Source organism: Takifugu flavidus, chromosome 2 (genome assembly GCF_003711565.1).
Source record: "Takifugu flavidus isolate HTHZ2018 chromosome 2, ASM371156v2, whole genome shotgun sequence".
NCBI classification, from domain to species: Eukaryota; Metazoa; Chordata; class Actinopteri; order Tetraodontiformes; family Tetraodontidae; genus Takifugu; species Takifugu flavidus.
The window spans coordinates 16,779,878-16,797,372 of NC_079521.1; the positions used below are offsets into that span (position 1 = coordinate 16,779,878).

Consider the following 17,495-nt stretch of genomic DNA (forward strand, 5'->3'; position numbering starts at 1 on the left):
AAACAGGGAGTGGCTCTATTTACTGTGGCAAACCTTTCCTGTCAGGAACCTTAGAAAGGTTTCATCACTAAATTTAAACCTCAGCTGGTCTAAATACAACCTTAAAAGCTGCCTTTTTATTGAGTTGAATGACACTTGATCCCTTTTCCCCCTTAAAATCAGACATTTGATCCCTAACAGCACACAATATCACCTCTTTGTTATTCCTGCTGCTCACCATCTCTTAAACTTTCTTCACACATAAACTCTTATCGAGGCACTGTTCTCTGTCTGTAGGGGTGGTGTGACTCTGACATGTTGCTAGAGTTAGACTACAGGCTCTCTGAAACACCCGTTCTCCCCCCAAAAAAAACTTAAATTGCTTTAATTCCAACAGCTGTGATATAAAATACAGATTGCCTTTCTCACGATCCGTCCCTTGTTGACAGTGGCTGACCCTCCTCCCCTCTGTCCTCAACATACTGTCCAATCCACTCACACAAAAACAGAGAAAATAAACCACACACACACACACACACACACACACACACACACACACACACACACACACACACACAAGCAGAAGCACCAAGCCAGTATGGATTAAAAACAAGTCCAGGGATCAAACATGGTATGCTAAAGCAGTCTGCGTGAGATGAGATACACAGTGATGAGGAATGTTCTCCAGGGTCGCTGTCATTAACAGAGAGAACATCCCAGTAAACAGAACATTCTCCCTTTTAAGTGACCCCATTCACAACCGCCATCAACTTCATAATTACATTTTTAGAGCGACACGTGAGGAACCGGCGACCCCCACCCCCCCACCCCCCCTTCTTCTCACTATAACTTCCCATGAGTCAAATCGCCGAGATGAAACCGTGTCGTCTTGACAACGTTAACGTAATACAGACACCCAAAAAGCTGCATTAACCACTTGGCTCTGTCGTCTTTGTGAGCCTGCTTGGCCCCTTTGACTTCCATCTGCCTCGGGAGGTCTTGATAATTCCTAACAGATCCCGTCTCCTGGGTCAGGCGAGTTCCAACATGGAGCGCCAGGGCACGGATCTCAGAAAGCTTTTGCCACAGGCTGCTAAAAGCCCTGCACACCGCCGACACCAGAAGGATCGGTTACGCTTATTCTCCACTGCGCACTCATGGGAAGAGGAGGAACTCAGTAAAAACAGTCTGCGCCGCCAGACGCTGCCACTCAATTCCAAATTTGAACCAAAGCAAAAACAAGAGATCCTCAGACCACACGTGGGTCATAAAAGAGGAGAACTCTGTCCTCCACACCTCCGTGATTAATAATAACAGAAATAAAATCCGGAATCACCGATGTGAGGATTTATGACTCATATGATGCCGTGTTTGTTCTTGTTTTAGGTTGATTTATGTGCTTGCTCACTGACACAAGGACGGGCTGATTGGATGCTTTGACAGTCAGTCCATCACCAGCGAACACAGGAACTTTTTTACGAAGGTTGGGTTGATTCCCGCCAGAGATATTTTCAGTAATTCCAACTATGACCACATCACAGCAGGTTACATTCCCACTGATCCTTTCGGGAAATGGAAAACTTGACTGTTAGCATCCTCGTGGTGAACCTTACTATTTCCTCTTGGCATCCTGCGATGGGATATGTTGATGTTGGTGCTGTCTGCCTGCAGCTGGAACTTACCTGCTCTGTCTGAAAAACCAATCAGACCCGTCTGGACTAAAGAGATGTTTTTTGGCTCAACACTGAATGTTAATGTATCAGACAGGTAATTCCCTTTTTTATGCTTTTATCTTGTCAATCTTCTCCCCCAGTAGTTGAATGGACCGATTCCTTGAGTTCTCAAAGTGACCTGAATCATGCTTCACCGGCCGTGAAATTGACTTGATGGTTTCCGATGGAGAGGAGCTTTATGATACCATGGCGAAAGAAATGACGACAAGCAGAAGCTTCGGCTTCTTTTTTTTTTAGCATGAAAGAAATGACATCATACTTGGTGTAATCCAGCTCTGAAAGATAAATGTGATTAATTGCATCTGATTCTGAACTTCAAAGTTAGAATTAATGACTCTGCTCTTAGGAGAAGAGAGACAAACCGGGCTGCAGGGCCGGGGTCTGTGCAGAGCTGTTATGTTTTGAGGTTTTGGGAGCTGATCCTGACATATTAGCTGTGTGGATCTGCCAGACCAGGTTTAATGTGTGTGAAGCTGAGCTGAAAGACACTCCAGGAAACATGGGATCGAGAGGCTTACTGTGTGAAGCCCAGCGGAGGAGGGGGAAATTTCACTGTCCAAGATGGAGGGAAGGAATGAGACCAAAAAAACCGTGGCTGTCAGATGCCAGCTGTGCTGCACAGTTAAAGCAAAACAATCCTTAAATGTCAGAGGTGTTTTCAACCTTGCAATAGTGCCAAAAACATCACATACAATTTCAGAAGAGTGTGCAGTACAGACCTACAGGATTCCTAAGACAAGCTGCAGGTGGTGTATTTTTATCCTCCAGTAGAAACTGTTCTGCTCCCATATGCCCAAATTGTTTTCCCTCACTTCCTGTCTGGAAGGATCTCCAGTTGTCAGAAAGCAACAGCAGAAATCATTTACAATGAGAACCGGCTTCCCGGTGGGAAACTCTATACATACTCTTATTAAAACCACAATGCGCAGAGACTGATCAGCACCGTCTACAGCTCAGATGAATGTGTGCAGGTGTGTGAGTGCATGTGTGTGTGTGTGTGTGTGTGTGTGTGTGTGTGTGTAACCATTTCCACGTGGGTGTAAACATTCATGAGAATTACACTAATGCAAAAATCAGCTGGAGTCTTTCACGTTTCATATGTTTACAGTGTGGATTTCAGTACACCTCTGAGTTAAGCACCACATGGGAAACCAGTTAGGCTGTTAAAGCGGTTCTGGCGTTGCACCCATATGGATCGGCCTCTGTGAGAACCAACATCCACGTGCATTAATTAGCAAAACGACGGGAGTAGAGCTCTTCCTCTCCAGTGTTGATGGTCATAATCATTTATAATAGTGCCTTTTACCCACCCTGCTCCATTATACTGAGCCTTAACACCCAGGTAAAATGTTGGTAGCTGATTTCAACAGCAGCCGGAGGACCAACAGGATGTTTACTCAAGTCTGCAGGGCTCAGTGGAATGAAGCAGTTACAGCATGACAGAGCTGGAGATAAATTAGACAGCCAACTTGTTATTACAAGCATCGGCTGGTTGATGATCACGTCATTGTGCAGGAGCAACAGACCCACCTCTAAACACCAACAACTTTCTGCATGTGCAAGAGTTCAAGGAACATTAACTTAAGAACCTTCCCCCAACACAAAAAAGAACCTCACAGAAACCGGTTTGCCTAACAGGGCTTCACATTCTCACTTCCTACTTGTGTTGGATATGCATTTCAAACCATACATCATGTTCTTTTGGGGAGGTATTTTGGGATTGGATCATGCATCAAGGTCCCAGAGGGAGTAGCCCTTCATATCATAGTCATTTATGCTGCACTGGGGCCGTCCCGCTGTTTTTAAATGAAATGAAAACAGGGGAGATCTGCCTGCTTTCATGCATTGTTGCATATTTGGAAAGCCCCCCTCACACACACATACACACACACACGCACACATACGCACAAGCAAATGTTTAGAGTAGATCACAGAGTACTGTAAACACAACTGCGTATCGAAGACACGAAATTATACAGCTCACGTTTGCAATTTTCTTAATAGTCACTTCAGTTTTGGCAACATAATTTGCAGTTTGAGATGGAGCTCTTTGTTTCGTTCAGCCGCCGCAGCCAAGTGTTCTTCTCATCTGAGCTGGTAACATGCTAACAGTTTTAGCATGCTCGCATCGGTGAGCTTAGATCGTACCAAAACAGAAATGCGAGGTTGCAAAGCCGCCGCGGAGCTCAGGAACAGCGAGGAACTGTGGCATCATAAGTCAAACGGTGACAGTTGGGCCGCAGATCACAGAGGGCAGAGCCGTGCACACAGGAAGTGCATTCCTTTTCTTCACAGTCACTGCCCCCACTAGTGTTTGTTTAAACTGGGGCTTTGATACATGGAGAGATTATTCTCTAAAATCTCTCCACCCTCGCCTTCACTCCTCTCCTTTCTCTATCCAGAGGACAGACTGGGACACTGAGTCCTTGGAGACCGCTCACATCGTATCAGTCCCGCCCGAGCCCCCGCCAGCTGCAGCTCCCACTGATGTGACCCACTTTACGTCTTGTAGCAAAACAGACATGTGACCAACTTCACGACCACCTTGTATCAAACCGCTGAACAGGCTGAGAGCAAATCTGGACAAGCTCTGCTGCGATGTGTTCAGGGCATTCTGTAGCAAATCAACTGTGAGAAACCTGAATGAATAAATCATTTTCCGAGCTTTAACTACTGTTAATTCTGCCATTATTAGTCAGAGCGGCGGTCTGTGGGAGGCATTACGATACATTTGTTTGGAGCCAACAGAGTAGAATGAACACACCTCGAAGTGACAGAGGTGAGCTCTAAGACTAATCCTCAGACTCACCTGAGTTTATCAGCCACAAAGATGACTCTGCGCTCCAGCAGCAGAGAGGCAAAGACTCTGATGACCTGACGCACACTCAGACAGCTGAACAGACTGTCAAAGTCCACGTGTTCCAGTCTGGAGTCGCTGGGCCGCCTCAGCTCGATGACCTGAGACACGAAAAGAGAAGAAGAAAATGACCCCTAGATCTAATTCCTGAGAAGAGCGTACGGAAACGGTTCGCTATCTTCCAGGGTTGAAGTAGAGTGTGAAGAGTGTTTCTGCTGTCAGCTGCTCTGACCTCATTTCCTGCACCAGGCAGAAAGGTCTTAACTTTGATAAGCTTCCCTGGTGCAGGGAACGGTGATTCCATGAGACTCCTCATGAAGGGGTAGACCAGAGCTGCGGAGACACCCCGCCGCCGCTCCACCTCATCCAGGATCTGGGAATGACAGCACAGTCTATTTTACACAGCTGTAACATCAACACACTTGCTTTGTTGACTCGTGGGTTTTAGGACCTCGGCGGTCACACCAGCTCCTTGTCTGCACGCCGATTATAAGAATAAACGACACTTGCTTGACAACAATAACGTTTTTTTTTTGCTCTGAAAGACGGACATGAATTTCTTTCCGTGCCGATGGGGCTGGAAAATTTCCACCCGGCGTGCCCATCTGTCTGTTTTGCTTCCAACTTCCTTTTGTCTGGAAAGCTGATTTGGGAAACAATGTTATGACGGTCATGTGATAGCGTCTCTCTTGTTCTCTCCATCTCACTGCTTTCATGTTTTTCTCTCTCACACATGGTGAACTCCCTCGGAAATCAAACACCGGATTCTTTGCACTTTTATCACTAAAGCTCTTGCAAAATGTATTGCTTTTTAGATTTGAGGCTCGCTGGAGTGCTATTCTCACGATGACATTAGCACCCTTCCCCCCCATTTTCACACAAGTAAAAGTTCAATCTTGTATAATTCCAGTGCTAGGACAGCAGAAATGCAGCCTTCATAAATAAATAAATATTTGGCCGATCACGTTCAGGCAGAGGAGAAACAGGCATGTGGAGATGTGTCGTCCACGCCAACAGTACGTTACAACATCACCATCACTTTCATTCATTTTGACATATCTGATAGAGGTGTTTATGAAGAGGCTAATAGAAAATGTCATGAGCGGACACAAAAATAAATATCATCACATTGTTGGCTTAAATTAGCTTTCCCTCTGTGACTGCAGCTGCTTTTCTGTCTGGGCTCTTCAAGTAGCAGCGAATCAAAAGGAGAAAGTGTCACTGTCTTTTTTTATCATTAATTTAAGATGGTTTATTATGCCCAAGGGGACATTCAAATATAGCGACTCCTCGATGTGTCGTGTTTTCCCGCAGTCTAAGCTGGTACCACAACTTCTTAAATAGAAGGTAAAAACCCAGTAAATGAAAGAGAACTAATATTAGATTTATAGCTGACACTACAGGAAATTGTCTTTTCCAACAATATCCTCAGGATTTTTATCACCAGGACTCTATTTACCCGGGTAAAAAATGTTGTGGTAACTTGTGTGATTTGTGTTTCCACTGCGCTCCAAAGTTACACAATATCTATTCAAATTGGGCTGATGATGTACGGGGAAGGGTTATAGCGAGCGGATCCACCCCGCCTGTTGTGGTCAGGAAATGTTTGGGGGTCAGAGGAACGTTTTTCCCGTGGTTATTTCGGGGGAAATGTGCTGACGATTTTCAAAATCCCATTTGACTGATAAAAGTTCCTGTGGCTTATCTTTGAAATATAGCAGGGAACGGCATTTCCATGCCATATAGCAGACAACTGTGCTTCAGCAGTCTGGACTTACTCAGGACGAGTTTTTCGACTGTGTGTTAGCGCCACTGAGAAGAACCTGGCAGAGGGGTTCAGGACTATGAATTTAGGATTCTACCGTGAACAGGCGTTTGGCAACATGTCTGCTGAAGTCATTGTGCTGCTGCAGAGACAGACGTGGGGACGTTCGGCTGCATGAGGCAGCCTGAGCTCACCGTGGAGAACAAGTCGAAACAGCCCAGTCTGCTGATGACACAGTACACCTCTGGAAGACGAGGTCCTTTTCCAGTTGGCTGTTGGAAAGCAGCAGACATGATAAAGATGGAGAGACACATTCACAGATGGTTTTTTTTAATTACAAACAGAAAGAAAACAGAAATATACTGAAACTTGAAGAATAAAGGAGGCAGCAGCAGCCAAAAATCCAAGTCAAATATCCCATAATGCACCTTTTGTCAAAGCATAGAGCCTTTAAACACAACGAGGCCAATTTCTATCTTACGCTTTCTATTAAACAAAATGTGTTTTCTCTCAGCTTGGTGACTTCATGATGGCTTGATCCCTCAGAACCACAGGAATGAAGACACAATCCAGTTTTCACATCATAATCTCAAATACTTTATAAGATACTCTTGTCCTTCTATCTGAGATCTGAGGTGAAAGTCTTTTATGTGAACACAAACTTCCTAAGTGCAGGCTGGTTTATCTGCTCCAGATGATCATATCTACTTCTCTCTGTACACTCTCAGCCATTAATGTGCTCCTAGACACAGACAGTCAAACACAAAGAAACAAATGAAGGCGCGCGCGCACACTCCAACGCCAATCCACTTGTCCATATTAGGTATACAATTTTCTGCTCTTGTTCTCCTCCGCTTTTCCAAATGGATGATTAAATCAACTATGCGATTCAAGTCTTCAGGAATGTGTGGTTTTTGCCAGCGACCGCGCCGGCAGCCAGGAGGAAGCGAAGTTACTAGCAGAGAGGAGCTCGTTTCTCCTCTACCTTCATTAAAATCAACGTTTATCGGCATAAATCTCAGCTCAACGGGGCAGGAAAACATTTTGAGACCCACAGTCACGAGCTCTGCCAGTAAGTTATTAAGAAGGTCCAGAACACTTCAAAAGATTCCTCTGTCCTTTATTAGGGGGAGGAAATTCTTCACACAGGCAAAGTTAGGATTCTTCAAGCTCTACAGATCTTCAATATTAAACCAAAACAGTGGATTTTAACTAGGTTTTTAGTCATAAATTGTTGGTCTGTGTATTAATGAGCCTCCTGATGGAGGCCGAACGCTTCGCCCTGGCGATTATCGAATGATTGAAATGTATTTTTATAGTGAGTGAATTCAGGTTCTCATAGCAACAATGTGGTTTTAGTACTTTTTATGCTAAAAGTCTCTGGAACTGCTGGCTAAAAGGTACATCCTGACATCCTGGGCAAGCAAGACCAGAAACCTGACAACACATGACATATGACCTTCAGGCTCATCAGCAGCCATAACTATGACTGGAGCTTTCTGTGTATCTCTCTTTTTATTATTATTCTTCATTCCGAACAGTCAGAGTGAGAACAGAGAGCGAAACAGTTCGTCAGCAAATGTGTGATCTGGACTAAGCAGCAAACCAAGAAATCTTAATTTAACTGGGACTGTTACATTTGTACTTCCTCTAAATGCCCCCAGTTTTGTTTTGCAACTCTGTTTCTACATGCCACAGCAAATATTGACACAACCCATCAGTAGCTCAGCAAAAAATAAAAAAAATAAAAATTTGGCCCACCGATGAGATAGAAAAATGAGGAGGTGGATTTTTTTTCATGCACTCCAAGAAAAAAGTTAAAATGTTGAGAATAAAGTTTAAAATGTTTAGAATGAAGCTAAAATACAATGTGTGGAAATACCTCGGAATACAATGTCAACAGTAAAGTCCAAATTGCAGAAAAAGGCAGTGATTTTCTCTTTTTTTGCATTTTCACAATAGAACACAAGTTTCACAAATCTAATAGTGGTTGTCAGACAAAGTTAACTATCACCCAAAATGTTTTCACGTGGATAATATGTCCAAAAAAAGGACAATCGGAGAAACCGTCGCTTAGCAATCGGCTCTGTTTATAAAGCCGCATCTCTAGTCAAGGATAAAGTCACAGCATTTTAAAGACGCAGTCACATGTGCTGGGGTTACAGTCTCCAAAGAGCCACATTATATTTCCACGTGATTCTGGACATGCTTGTCTCATGGGTGGCCCTAACGGTCTTCCGTATATATCACATATCTGTGGGAACAAGCTGGGCTCAGCAGGGTGTGAGCAGAGGATGAGGTGTTCGACAGCAGCTTACCAGCAGGCGTCTGCAGTACCCGAACCTCCTGCTGCCGTCCTCTCCAGTCAACATGAAGGAAAAGGTCTCACTGTACAAAGAGGGCAACACGATTAGACCATTTATTCATCTCATATGATTTATAATATAATAGGATATAGAGTCAACAGCTGGGTGATGGGTAACCAGTGACGTCACTGGAGAAATGGTCCTGACACACTCTCGGTGACGAGGCTGCACGTGTCGAAGGGAGTTTTAATACCTGGTGTAGTCAGACACTGGACTCCAGTCTTTGGCGTCTGGGAAACAGAACTGAGGAATGGCTTTGAGCCTCTGTTCCGCCTCCCTCATCTGCTTGGTGGGCCTCTCCAGCTGTGCGAGGAGAGAAATTTACCTTTACACCTTCCGTGCAACATTACCTCAACAATAGGACACCTTATGTGTGGGCAGATACTGTGAGTGCTTCTCCAAGAGAATAAGGGTGATGAGCCAGATGCCATCGACAATAAAAACTTATTTTTGGATTGTTAGCGGGTACATTTATCCCCAGTTTCTCCACAGCTTTTCTTTCATAGCTCCCTAATACCCAGCTGCAGGGCGAAGATGTTACATGTTTTGGTAAATCATTAGTAAAAACACAGCGTCTCCACTCATCTCTTGCTCTAACACGTTTTTGGGCCCTGTTTTATCTGTGGCAGAAGATAAACTGATGTGATCCAAGCACCTGAACACACTAACATGTTCCATCAAGTTCTTTTCAAATCAGCCCTTCCTGTCAGCAGCATTACACAATGATGATAACGTCACACAGATCCAGCACTGGTGGCCAGAAACCGGTGCACGGCACAGCACTTCTTCACATGTGATTCCTCTACTTTCAATATTTAGTTCTGTAATCACGCTCGTACCTTTGGGAACTGATAAGTGACTTCTGGGAAGTACGAGTTTTTGCTGGGTTTCTTTTTGAGAGAAACCACCACAAAATACTCAAAAAGTTCCCTTTCCTGCCACTCGATGAGCTGCAGCTCCAGCGTGCGGTAGCTGGGCGCCCGCCGAAGGATGGACTGTAGCTTTAGCAACCTCTGGGTGTGAGCTGCGGAGGGAAACAATCATCAGTACATTTAAACAGCACTCGCTTTGTGGTAGTATCTGAATCTAGAGTCCTTAGACAGTGAGGAAAAACAACTCCGAAGGAACTCCGACCCCTGACCTTTAGGAATGAATGCTGTGGTCACTCACCTTTGAACCTGTCGTCAGAGTCACTCTCACTCTCGCTGTTGTCATCTGGAGGCAGACATGAGATGGGCGAGAGGGTTTTTAAAGGGTCAGAGGTCAATTTCACAAACATGTGCGGTGAGATATCACGTGGAGAGCACAGTCGGAACTTCGTGAGGGTGACTGAAAGACAAATATTTACTCACTCGTCTGTCCAGTGCGTCAAGGAGGACCCCTTACCTCTCAGAGATGTGGTCTCAACAGTGGACAATGACAGCTTCTTCAGCCTTTTTTTCCCACGTTTCGTGCAGTAAATGGAGTTGATCCTCTGGACCAGCTGTAAACAAAATAAATGTCGATGGGCAAATCTACAAGACTTCTTCTGAAAATCTGAGGACTAATGTCACGCAATGAGGCACGTTATTTCAAAAACATCTTCTCTAAACCGAGGAATTAAGTGATCCGGGGGCAGCTCTGACTCTGACTTGGCCTCGACAGAAACCTGAGCTGGTCTGAGGAGCAAGAAATGAAGGAGAACACAGTCGAGGCTCTGCACGGGCTCAGCGGAGATGTTTGTGTAGGATCTGGGACTGTGTACCTTGGGGATCCTCCAGTGCCTGTGTGAGGCCAGGGTATCGCCGGTGCTACAGAGGCTGTCATCCAGTAGGCCACACGGTGAAGCTGAGACACCCAGCTGAGGCAGAAGCAGCATTTCATCGTGGCTGTAGCGTTTGGTCAACTGCGATGTCCGGTGGCTCTTCCTGTCACTAGGACCAGACACACGGAGGGACTGGCTGCTGGGTTTGGAGGGCAACTAGACCCAAATGAAATACATTTACATTTATAGATTTAGTCACTTTTCAGCTTCATTTCAAGTTTATCAATATGTCATCAAGGTTAAATGTAGGTGCTGTACATAAACCCAGAGTCTGACCTCAGACAAGGAAAACCTCCCTTGTAAAGGAACCGCTGTCGTGAAAGTTGATATCGCAAAGACAAACAGCTAAAATTGAGGGAGTCATTCGTATAGTGATTAACTTGTAATCCATAATAATCAATAGTCGAGTGATAAGAAGTGGCAGGAAGCATTCATATGAAGAACTACTTTAGTGTTGTTTAATTTCTGCTAGCATGAGCAGCCTACACGCCCCCTGGCTTAATTATTAACCAAGGACACTTTAAGTGGAACCAGCAGCTTCTCATAGTTCATAATTCATCATAATTCAGCCAAATTAAGTGCTCAATGTATATGGTTTACGCTGGAGTTTTGAGCTGCAGTTCACATGACTGCCAGTAATGTTGCCCCGACAGACAGGAAGACAAACGGAACTGCACATTTGTCTAATCAACATTATCCCTGATTCAGTGGGAGGAACGTGGAGGATCTCAGGCTGGAACTCACCTGAGGGGGAGAGCTCTGCTTCTTGTCCATGGCAGACCAAGACCGGTTTGTCTCCAACTTCCGTCCCAAACTCTTTCGCTTCAGGTCAACATCTTCGTACGGGTTCTCTTTCTCTGCGGAGAGGAAGTATACGAGACTTTCAACCCAGAAGCCAAAGCGCGGCGAGAGAGCGTCACACAAGTCTGACAAAAGGGGCAACAACAGGGCAGCAAAGGGTACCGGGGGCACAAGGGGGACTTGACATAGCTGCCCGGGAACGTAGTCAGTCCCGAAGGTGAGTCAAAGGTCACGCTCAGCTGGCCGGAGTGAATTCTTTCTTCTTTTTTTTTTTTACTCCCCTGTTACTGTCGGCACTGGGCCCACAGCCCCCAGTTGGCCCATCTGAAACTCCTGGACACAACAGGACTGGTGAGTCAGAGTCCAGGCATGCTCAACAGCCTGCTGTGAAAAACAAGGAGGAGATTCACCTTCTCAGGATGAGACTCTGCTGGCAACATTATGGTCTTTTACTTGACCACTCTTGTAACCCTTTTCCCCGACTGAACTGTACAAACCTGCCTCGTCAGGTTTACGATACAATACAATGACAATGCAACCGCGGCTCTTTTGAGCCGCTGTATGGATTTGATAGGGTCAATAGGAGACGGGGGAAAAACACACAAACGTTACGAAGCAGTGCACGGCTCTGCTGGCGTCACCTGGCAGGAGGCCAAGCTCAATAAAGAGAAACCTTGTGTGAAGCTGCGTCTATTCAGACATGCACTCTGAGAATAGCTTTCTGGCAGGGTCTGAAAAAGGTTGTGAGAAAGTGAAAAACCACAGTGGAGAACAAATACGGAGCCAGATGGCGTCAGAATGCACGAGGGCAACTTTTGAAAGAAAGAAAAGCAGCGTTATCTGGTAGAAGAAAAGGAAAGAATAGAAAAGAAGGAGGAAAAAAAAAAGCTATGAGGCAGGGCTGCTCCTGTCCCAGCACATTAACGGGAAAACCCAGTGAACTCAGCACGTCAAACAATGACTTTCTGGTTTTACAGCAGCAGAGTTTAACTTACAGGCAGGCAGGAATCTATTTTTAGGCGAATTATTGAACCAATTTGAGGCGAATACACAAACACAGACATAGGCAGACGACACACTGCGCTCGGGATCGTTAAAGTGTTATGTTGTGTGCCGCAGTAAATTAGTCTACTGAAGTGATTTTCTGTGCATCATTAAAGCCGAGGAGCGGAGTCAGAGGGCTCGGGTTGACCCCACATTGTGCCGCAAGTCTGTAAAACTGAAGCAATACTGTAATGAGAGCCTGCTGGGAAAATTATACGTCTGTATAGCTGCTGATGTACTGAAGCTTCTAATCTACACCTCTGATTACAAACACTCAGAGCTCTCGAACACACCCACAGACAAAGCATTAGCAGAGGGTAGACACACCTTGACTGCACTGCGATTGTGCATTTTTCTGTAGACAATGGAGTCCCTGGGCAGCAATTTGGGCTTCCCGTATAAGATGAAACCTACAGTAACGCAGGCCAGCCCAACCTCTTTGGTCGCAGCTTTAAAAATGACACTTTTTGATGTTTCAAAAACACAATGATGAGATAACAAAGCTCGTTTTTACAGTCACAACATTAAAAGTGCTGACAAGTGAAGTCAGAACTGACAGCTGCGATGTTGGGAAACTTTCATGGCACCCAAGCGGCCGTTGCCATGGTTTCACCTCCAGATATTATTACAAACCAAGAAGGCTCTTGGCAGCAACACGGCCAACAGTGGAAGTTCTCAACCGGTTCAGCATCATTTAGGAATTTCTTTAATACGACAGCATGCCCACCGCAGCTCTGACCTGCCCTCCAAACTCCATCATTCAAACATTTTTGGGATAGAATAAACCCACATAGCTCCATCAAAATCAGGGAAATGAATCTTTTCAAAGCAGAAAACGCCTGAAAGGTGTATCGCATAATCAACATCTGACAGCAAGTGCAGGTGTTCTCCCAAGAAAAACCCTGCGCATGAAATATTGTGCAGCTAAAGGGGAGGATGAGAGGGTCAGATCACGGCTCATTTACGCCTCACATGGATCATCTGATCTGGCACAGGAGCAGGCTCTTGGTTTTCAAACTAATCCCGAGACAATATCTTTGGCACCAACCAACTTATTGGCAAAAGCACATCTCCAAACAGCACACAAGAAAATGAACAATGGAGGCTTTGTGGACACAAAAGTCAGTCGTGCCCTGACGCGCTCTTTGGGACAACTGCACAACATCAGCTTTTTGGGGGGGAAAGCATATTTTTGAGCACCAAACGAATCACTGATCAAAGAAAAGCACTTGGAGAAAAACCACTAAGTAATGTAATATTTGAATCAGCCCTTATTTGTCCACCGCCGAACATTTATCATAAAAAAAAATTCCAAGCAAAAACGTTTTATTGCATCTGAAATCCAACGTTTATCACGAAACTGCGCTCACTCTGACACACATTTCCACCACATTAAGTATGCACTGGGGAAAATGGCAGCGGGCCTGTGGTCATTCGCTAGCGGAAAGGAATTTGGCTTTCAGAACATGTCCAGAATTTCATAGGGACATCTTCGCTGAGAACGTTGGCGTCAATCTTGTGCACGGTAAAGTACAGGATGGTCGATTCATGGTTACGCGAAGGAAATAAATACCTTCCTCAAACTAATTTTGGTTTTAGGGCTGCATATTTGAGGCTTTTTCTAATACCTATATCAGTATCGTTGTGGGTAACGCAGTTTGTCAGTGCTGAAATCTGATGACAGGCAGATAATCTGTACAGTATAGCTCATAGACATATGTTATCCATAGTCTTTAGTCAGTGATCAGGGAGTGCTCCCACTGAGAGATTTTCTAAACCACACACGTCTACATGATGCAGATGTAGTAGGAGGAGCAACGCTACGCCGTCCTGTGGCGCTATCACTCTCGCTAACTCTGTGTGACTGACTGACCGCTGCCGCTTTCTGCCAAGTTCCCCGTTGCATTGCACAATAATGACAGACTGAACATGAATAATAGCAATTCTCTCCCGCTTCATTGGAGTGGAGATCTGCTTTTCGCAGCGAGTCGGAGGCAAACACACAAACCTGCTATCCTACTCTACACCACGCATCTTGAAGTGATTTGTTTGTACAGTCAACAGGTTAATCTGTCCACAAAATAGCACCAAACTGTGAAACTGGGCCATCTAAAATTCCCCAGATGTTATAATGAAATGTGTTGTTTCATCCAGCCGAAGGGCCAAAATATTTCTGGGATCATAAACAAGAACCAGCGGGTCTGACAGAAACCAGGGACAGATTAAAGTGGAGTTTAAGCAAATGAACGAGGCGCTTACCTACAATGTCTTCATAGGCATTTTCCTCTAAAGTGCTTTTGGAATAGGGTCGACTACGTGCCTGTGTGGTCAGTCTGCCGTTCTCTGTAGGTGAGGATGGATATGAAGACGGCAGACTGGTCGTATCCTCGGACTCACACGACTCCCTGCAAAGAAAAGAAGACAGTCAAAGGAAGGAAGGTAGGAAACTAAACACACACTCAAAACAAGAGAGTCAAATGTCTATTTCAAAGGAGGAATTAAAGTACATATATATAAAAATATTCCTTTAAATGAGGGGCCAGATCCAGTCCTTGGGCTTAATTCCAGTCGGGTTTTATATCCTACCAGGCAGATAACTCTTTCTCCTAGGAATGTGAGATTCCAGGTGAAAGGGACAGAAATCCTGGCTGGACTGCGGCCCTGGAGGACTAAACTTGGGCACCCCTGCTTTAAACACTCCCGAACCAACATTTGCTTCAGCAAAATGGGAACATGTAATTACCCTGCTATTTCTTAGCAGTGCAAAACACACAGATTACATGTGAAAGCACCCCAGAGGAACTGCATTAGTGCAAAGGCCCACACGGTATGGTCACGTCAAACCCTCGACAGGTTGTGGCCTTTAAGTATGGCTTACAATTGCTAAAGCCACTGGAATGTTCAACACAAGGGATGAATGGTGGAGAATTTCATTAAGTCAGAAAATCCCAAGTCCCACCCTCACGCCCAAACCCAAAAATCCAGACCTGTAGATTGAGAATAACAAGAACACGCAACGACCTAGTAGTGCAACAAAAAAAGCCACAACAATTCAAAGTTTGGTTTGAGTGATTTTTAGAGCTTAATCCCTGAGACTTTATTTCCTAAGGTCACTTTTACTCGCTCTCCTCTGGTTCACACACCCAGCGATCATAATGCAATCCAACGTACAATTTTCCATTCCCAACGGTAGCACGTCATGCTGCCATAAAATCACTTCTGTCAGTAGGAAGCTCTATTGTGAAGAGAAATCAGAACGAGTATTACCTCATGAGAAAAGTCTGAAAATGTCCGTTTGATGAAAGTGGATATGCTGGATTGTAAAAAAATAATACAATAAAGAGCGTTTCTGCGGCACATTTTGTTTTATTGCTGCTCTTCAATGTGCCTCTCACAGCTTTAGCTGACCTTCAACAAAAGCACAGTGCCATTCTCACCTCTGGCTGCCCCCCCCAGTCTTTAGTGTCCGTGTCACGCTGGGTGCAGGAGTAGAGGGCAGTGGTGGAGGGGACTCAGAGCCTCGGTTCGGAGGTAGTCCATTGGCTGGCAACAGGCTCTTCTGGTCCCCTTTGGCATCATACTCAAAAGTGCGTTTGGGTTTAGGTAAGGGGTTGATTGGTGTGCCGACGGGCGTCTGTGAGCTGGGTGGTTCTGGGCTCTCAGACCTGGTTGAGTTCATGCTGAACCTCTGTTTGAGTTTAGACAGCTTATCGGGCACTGAACCGGAATCGGGTTCGGTCGCGACCGAGCAAATGCTGCTGCGCTTGCTGGCGCACGTGCTGTCAAAGTCGTCACCTATCACAAAAGACTTCTGCTTCGTCTTGTCTGGAGCGTAGCAGTTGTTCAGATACCGTGGCGGCGGCAGGCTGGGGTTCTCCTTCAGCGACTGCTCGATTTTCTGTATCCTGTTGAGGACGGCCGACGTCTCTTTCCGAGCAGACATGGATCGTACGAAGGATCCCGAAGTCTCTGACTTGCCTGTCCTTTTCTGGAAGCGGCCTACTCCGTCTCGGTCTGAAACCGCCTCTTCTTCCTCGGTGTACGAGCATTCCGAGAAGGCCGTGCTCATCCTGCGAACCCCCTTAAAGTCAAAGTTTTTCTCACTGCAGGGAGAAGAGAGCAGGCTGGGGCAGCCCTCGCTGCCATCTACACGCTCCCCCACTCTTTTATCCAGACACAGGCTCATCTTAGGCAGGGACACCCTCCTGCACTCCCATTCTGAGATCTTTTTGCGGATGGTGGTGGGAGGAACACCTGCTGCGGAGCGAGGGAGAGAGAGCGTACGTTTGTGGCTTTGGCTAGAGGAAGATCCCAGCGAGAGCGTGCTCCAGCTCAGAGGTCTACCATTAAGACCATCTCCTGCACAGAGATCCCCCTGCTTCACTTTCTGTTCCTGGAAGCCCTGACTTTCCTGGCAGGACGTTTGTGTTTGTGGCTTATAGATGGAGAGCCGATTGTCCAAACAGCTGATGCTTTTTGATTTGGTGAGGCGACCCTCAGAGTCACTGGCGCGAGATGGGGGGTTACACAGGGTAGCGGTCTTGTTATTCCAACCAGAGCGAACCAGGAACCTGCCGTCGGTCCTGATGTACTTCGCCTGATTTCCCGATTCACGGTCACCGAGGAACGACTGCTGGCTCTGTGTCTGACTGACAGACAGCACGGGACACGGAGATGTTGACTGGCACCTGAAAAAAAAAACGTTTCTCTTAAAATGGGCGAGAAGATATTAAAACAAAACCAAACTTGAATTCCCGAGTGAGAAGTGGAGCAGATAGAAAAACACTTTTGGGGATCAGCTGGAAATGTTGAATTCACTTCCAAGATCAAAGATAGACTGAAAACCTGAGGCAGTAATTTTGCACGACCACAGGAAAGTATTCTCGCTTTGGCAGGATGTCATCAGAGTAAAGGCCAAAAGTAATAGAGGCTGCATTAAACTGCCACTGAGGATTTTCCACAGAATCTTACGGAGACCTCACAAACAGCAGCATCCAGAGCAAGGATTATTCAGCTCTTACCTGGGAAAATCACCACTCCCCTCTATTCCCAAAACGTACACTGTGATCTTTGTGCTACAACGGTCACAAACACTCCTGTTACACCACCGACTGTTCTCTCACACTGCTCACCGAGTCTTAGATTT

At 45.6% G+C, this 17,495-nt stretch overlaps 1 protein-coding gene across 6 annotated transcripts in view; it reads right to left on the reverse strand.

Moving 5' to 3' along the window:
* Positions 1-17,495, reverse strand: part of dennd2b (DENN domain containing 2B) — a 32,850-nt gene that overhangs the window by 3,915 nt on the left and 11,440 nt on the right. For 3 of the 6 annotated variants that reach the window (XM_057024637.1, XM_057024635.1, XM_057024643.1), the window contains 12 exons: positions 15,787-17,037; positions 14,609-14,754; positions 11,249-11,361; positions 10,445-10,660; positions 10,087-10,183; positions 9,871-9,915; positions 9,540-9,724; positions 8,894-9,003; positions 8,653-8,722; positions 6,529-6,606; positions 4,802-4,942; positions 4,522-4,670 (listed from right to left, as the gene is read on the reverse strand). In XM_057024637.1, coding sequence (XP_056880617.1) covers positions 4,522-4,670; positions 4,802-4,942; positions 6,529-6,606; positions 8,653-8,722; positions 8,894-9,003; positions 9,540-9,724; positions 9,871-9,915; positions 10,087-10,183; positions 10,445-10,660; positions 11,249-11,361; positions 14,609-14,754; positions 15,787-17,037 — 2,601 coding nt within the window. Of the gene's footprint in view, positions 1-4,521; positions 4,671-4,801; positions 4,943-6,528; positions 6,607-8,652; positions 8,723-8,893; positions 9,004-9,539; positions 9,725-9,870; positions 9,916-10,086; positions 10,184-10,444; positions 10,661-11,248; positions 11,362-14,608; positions 14,755-15,616; positions 15,759-15,786; positions 17,038-17,495 lie in introns of those variants that run through there. The other 3 variants (XM_057024654.1, XM_057024649.1, XM_057024657.1) reach the window with 2 other exon arrangements.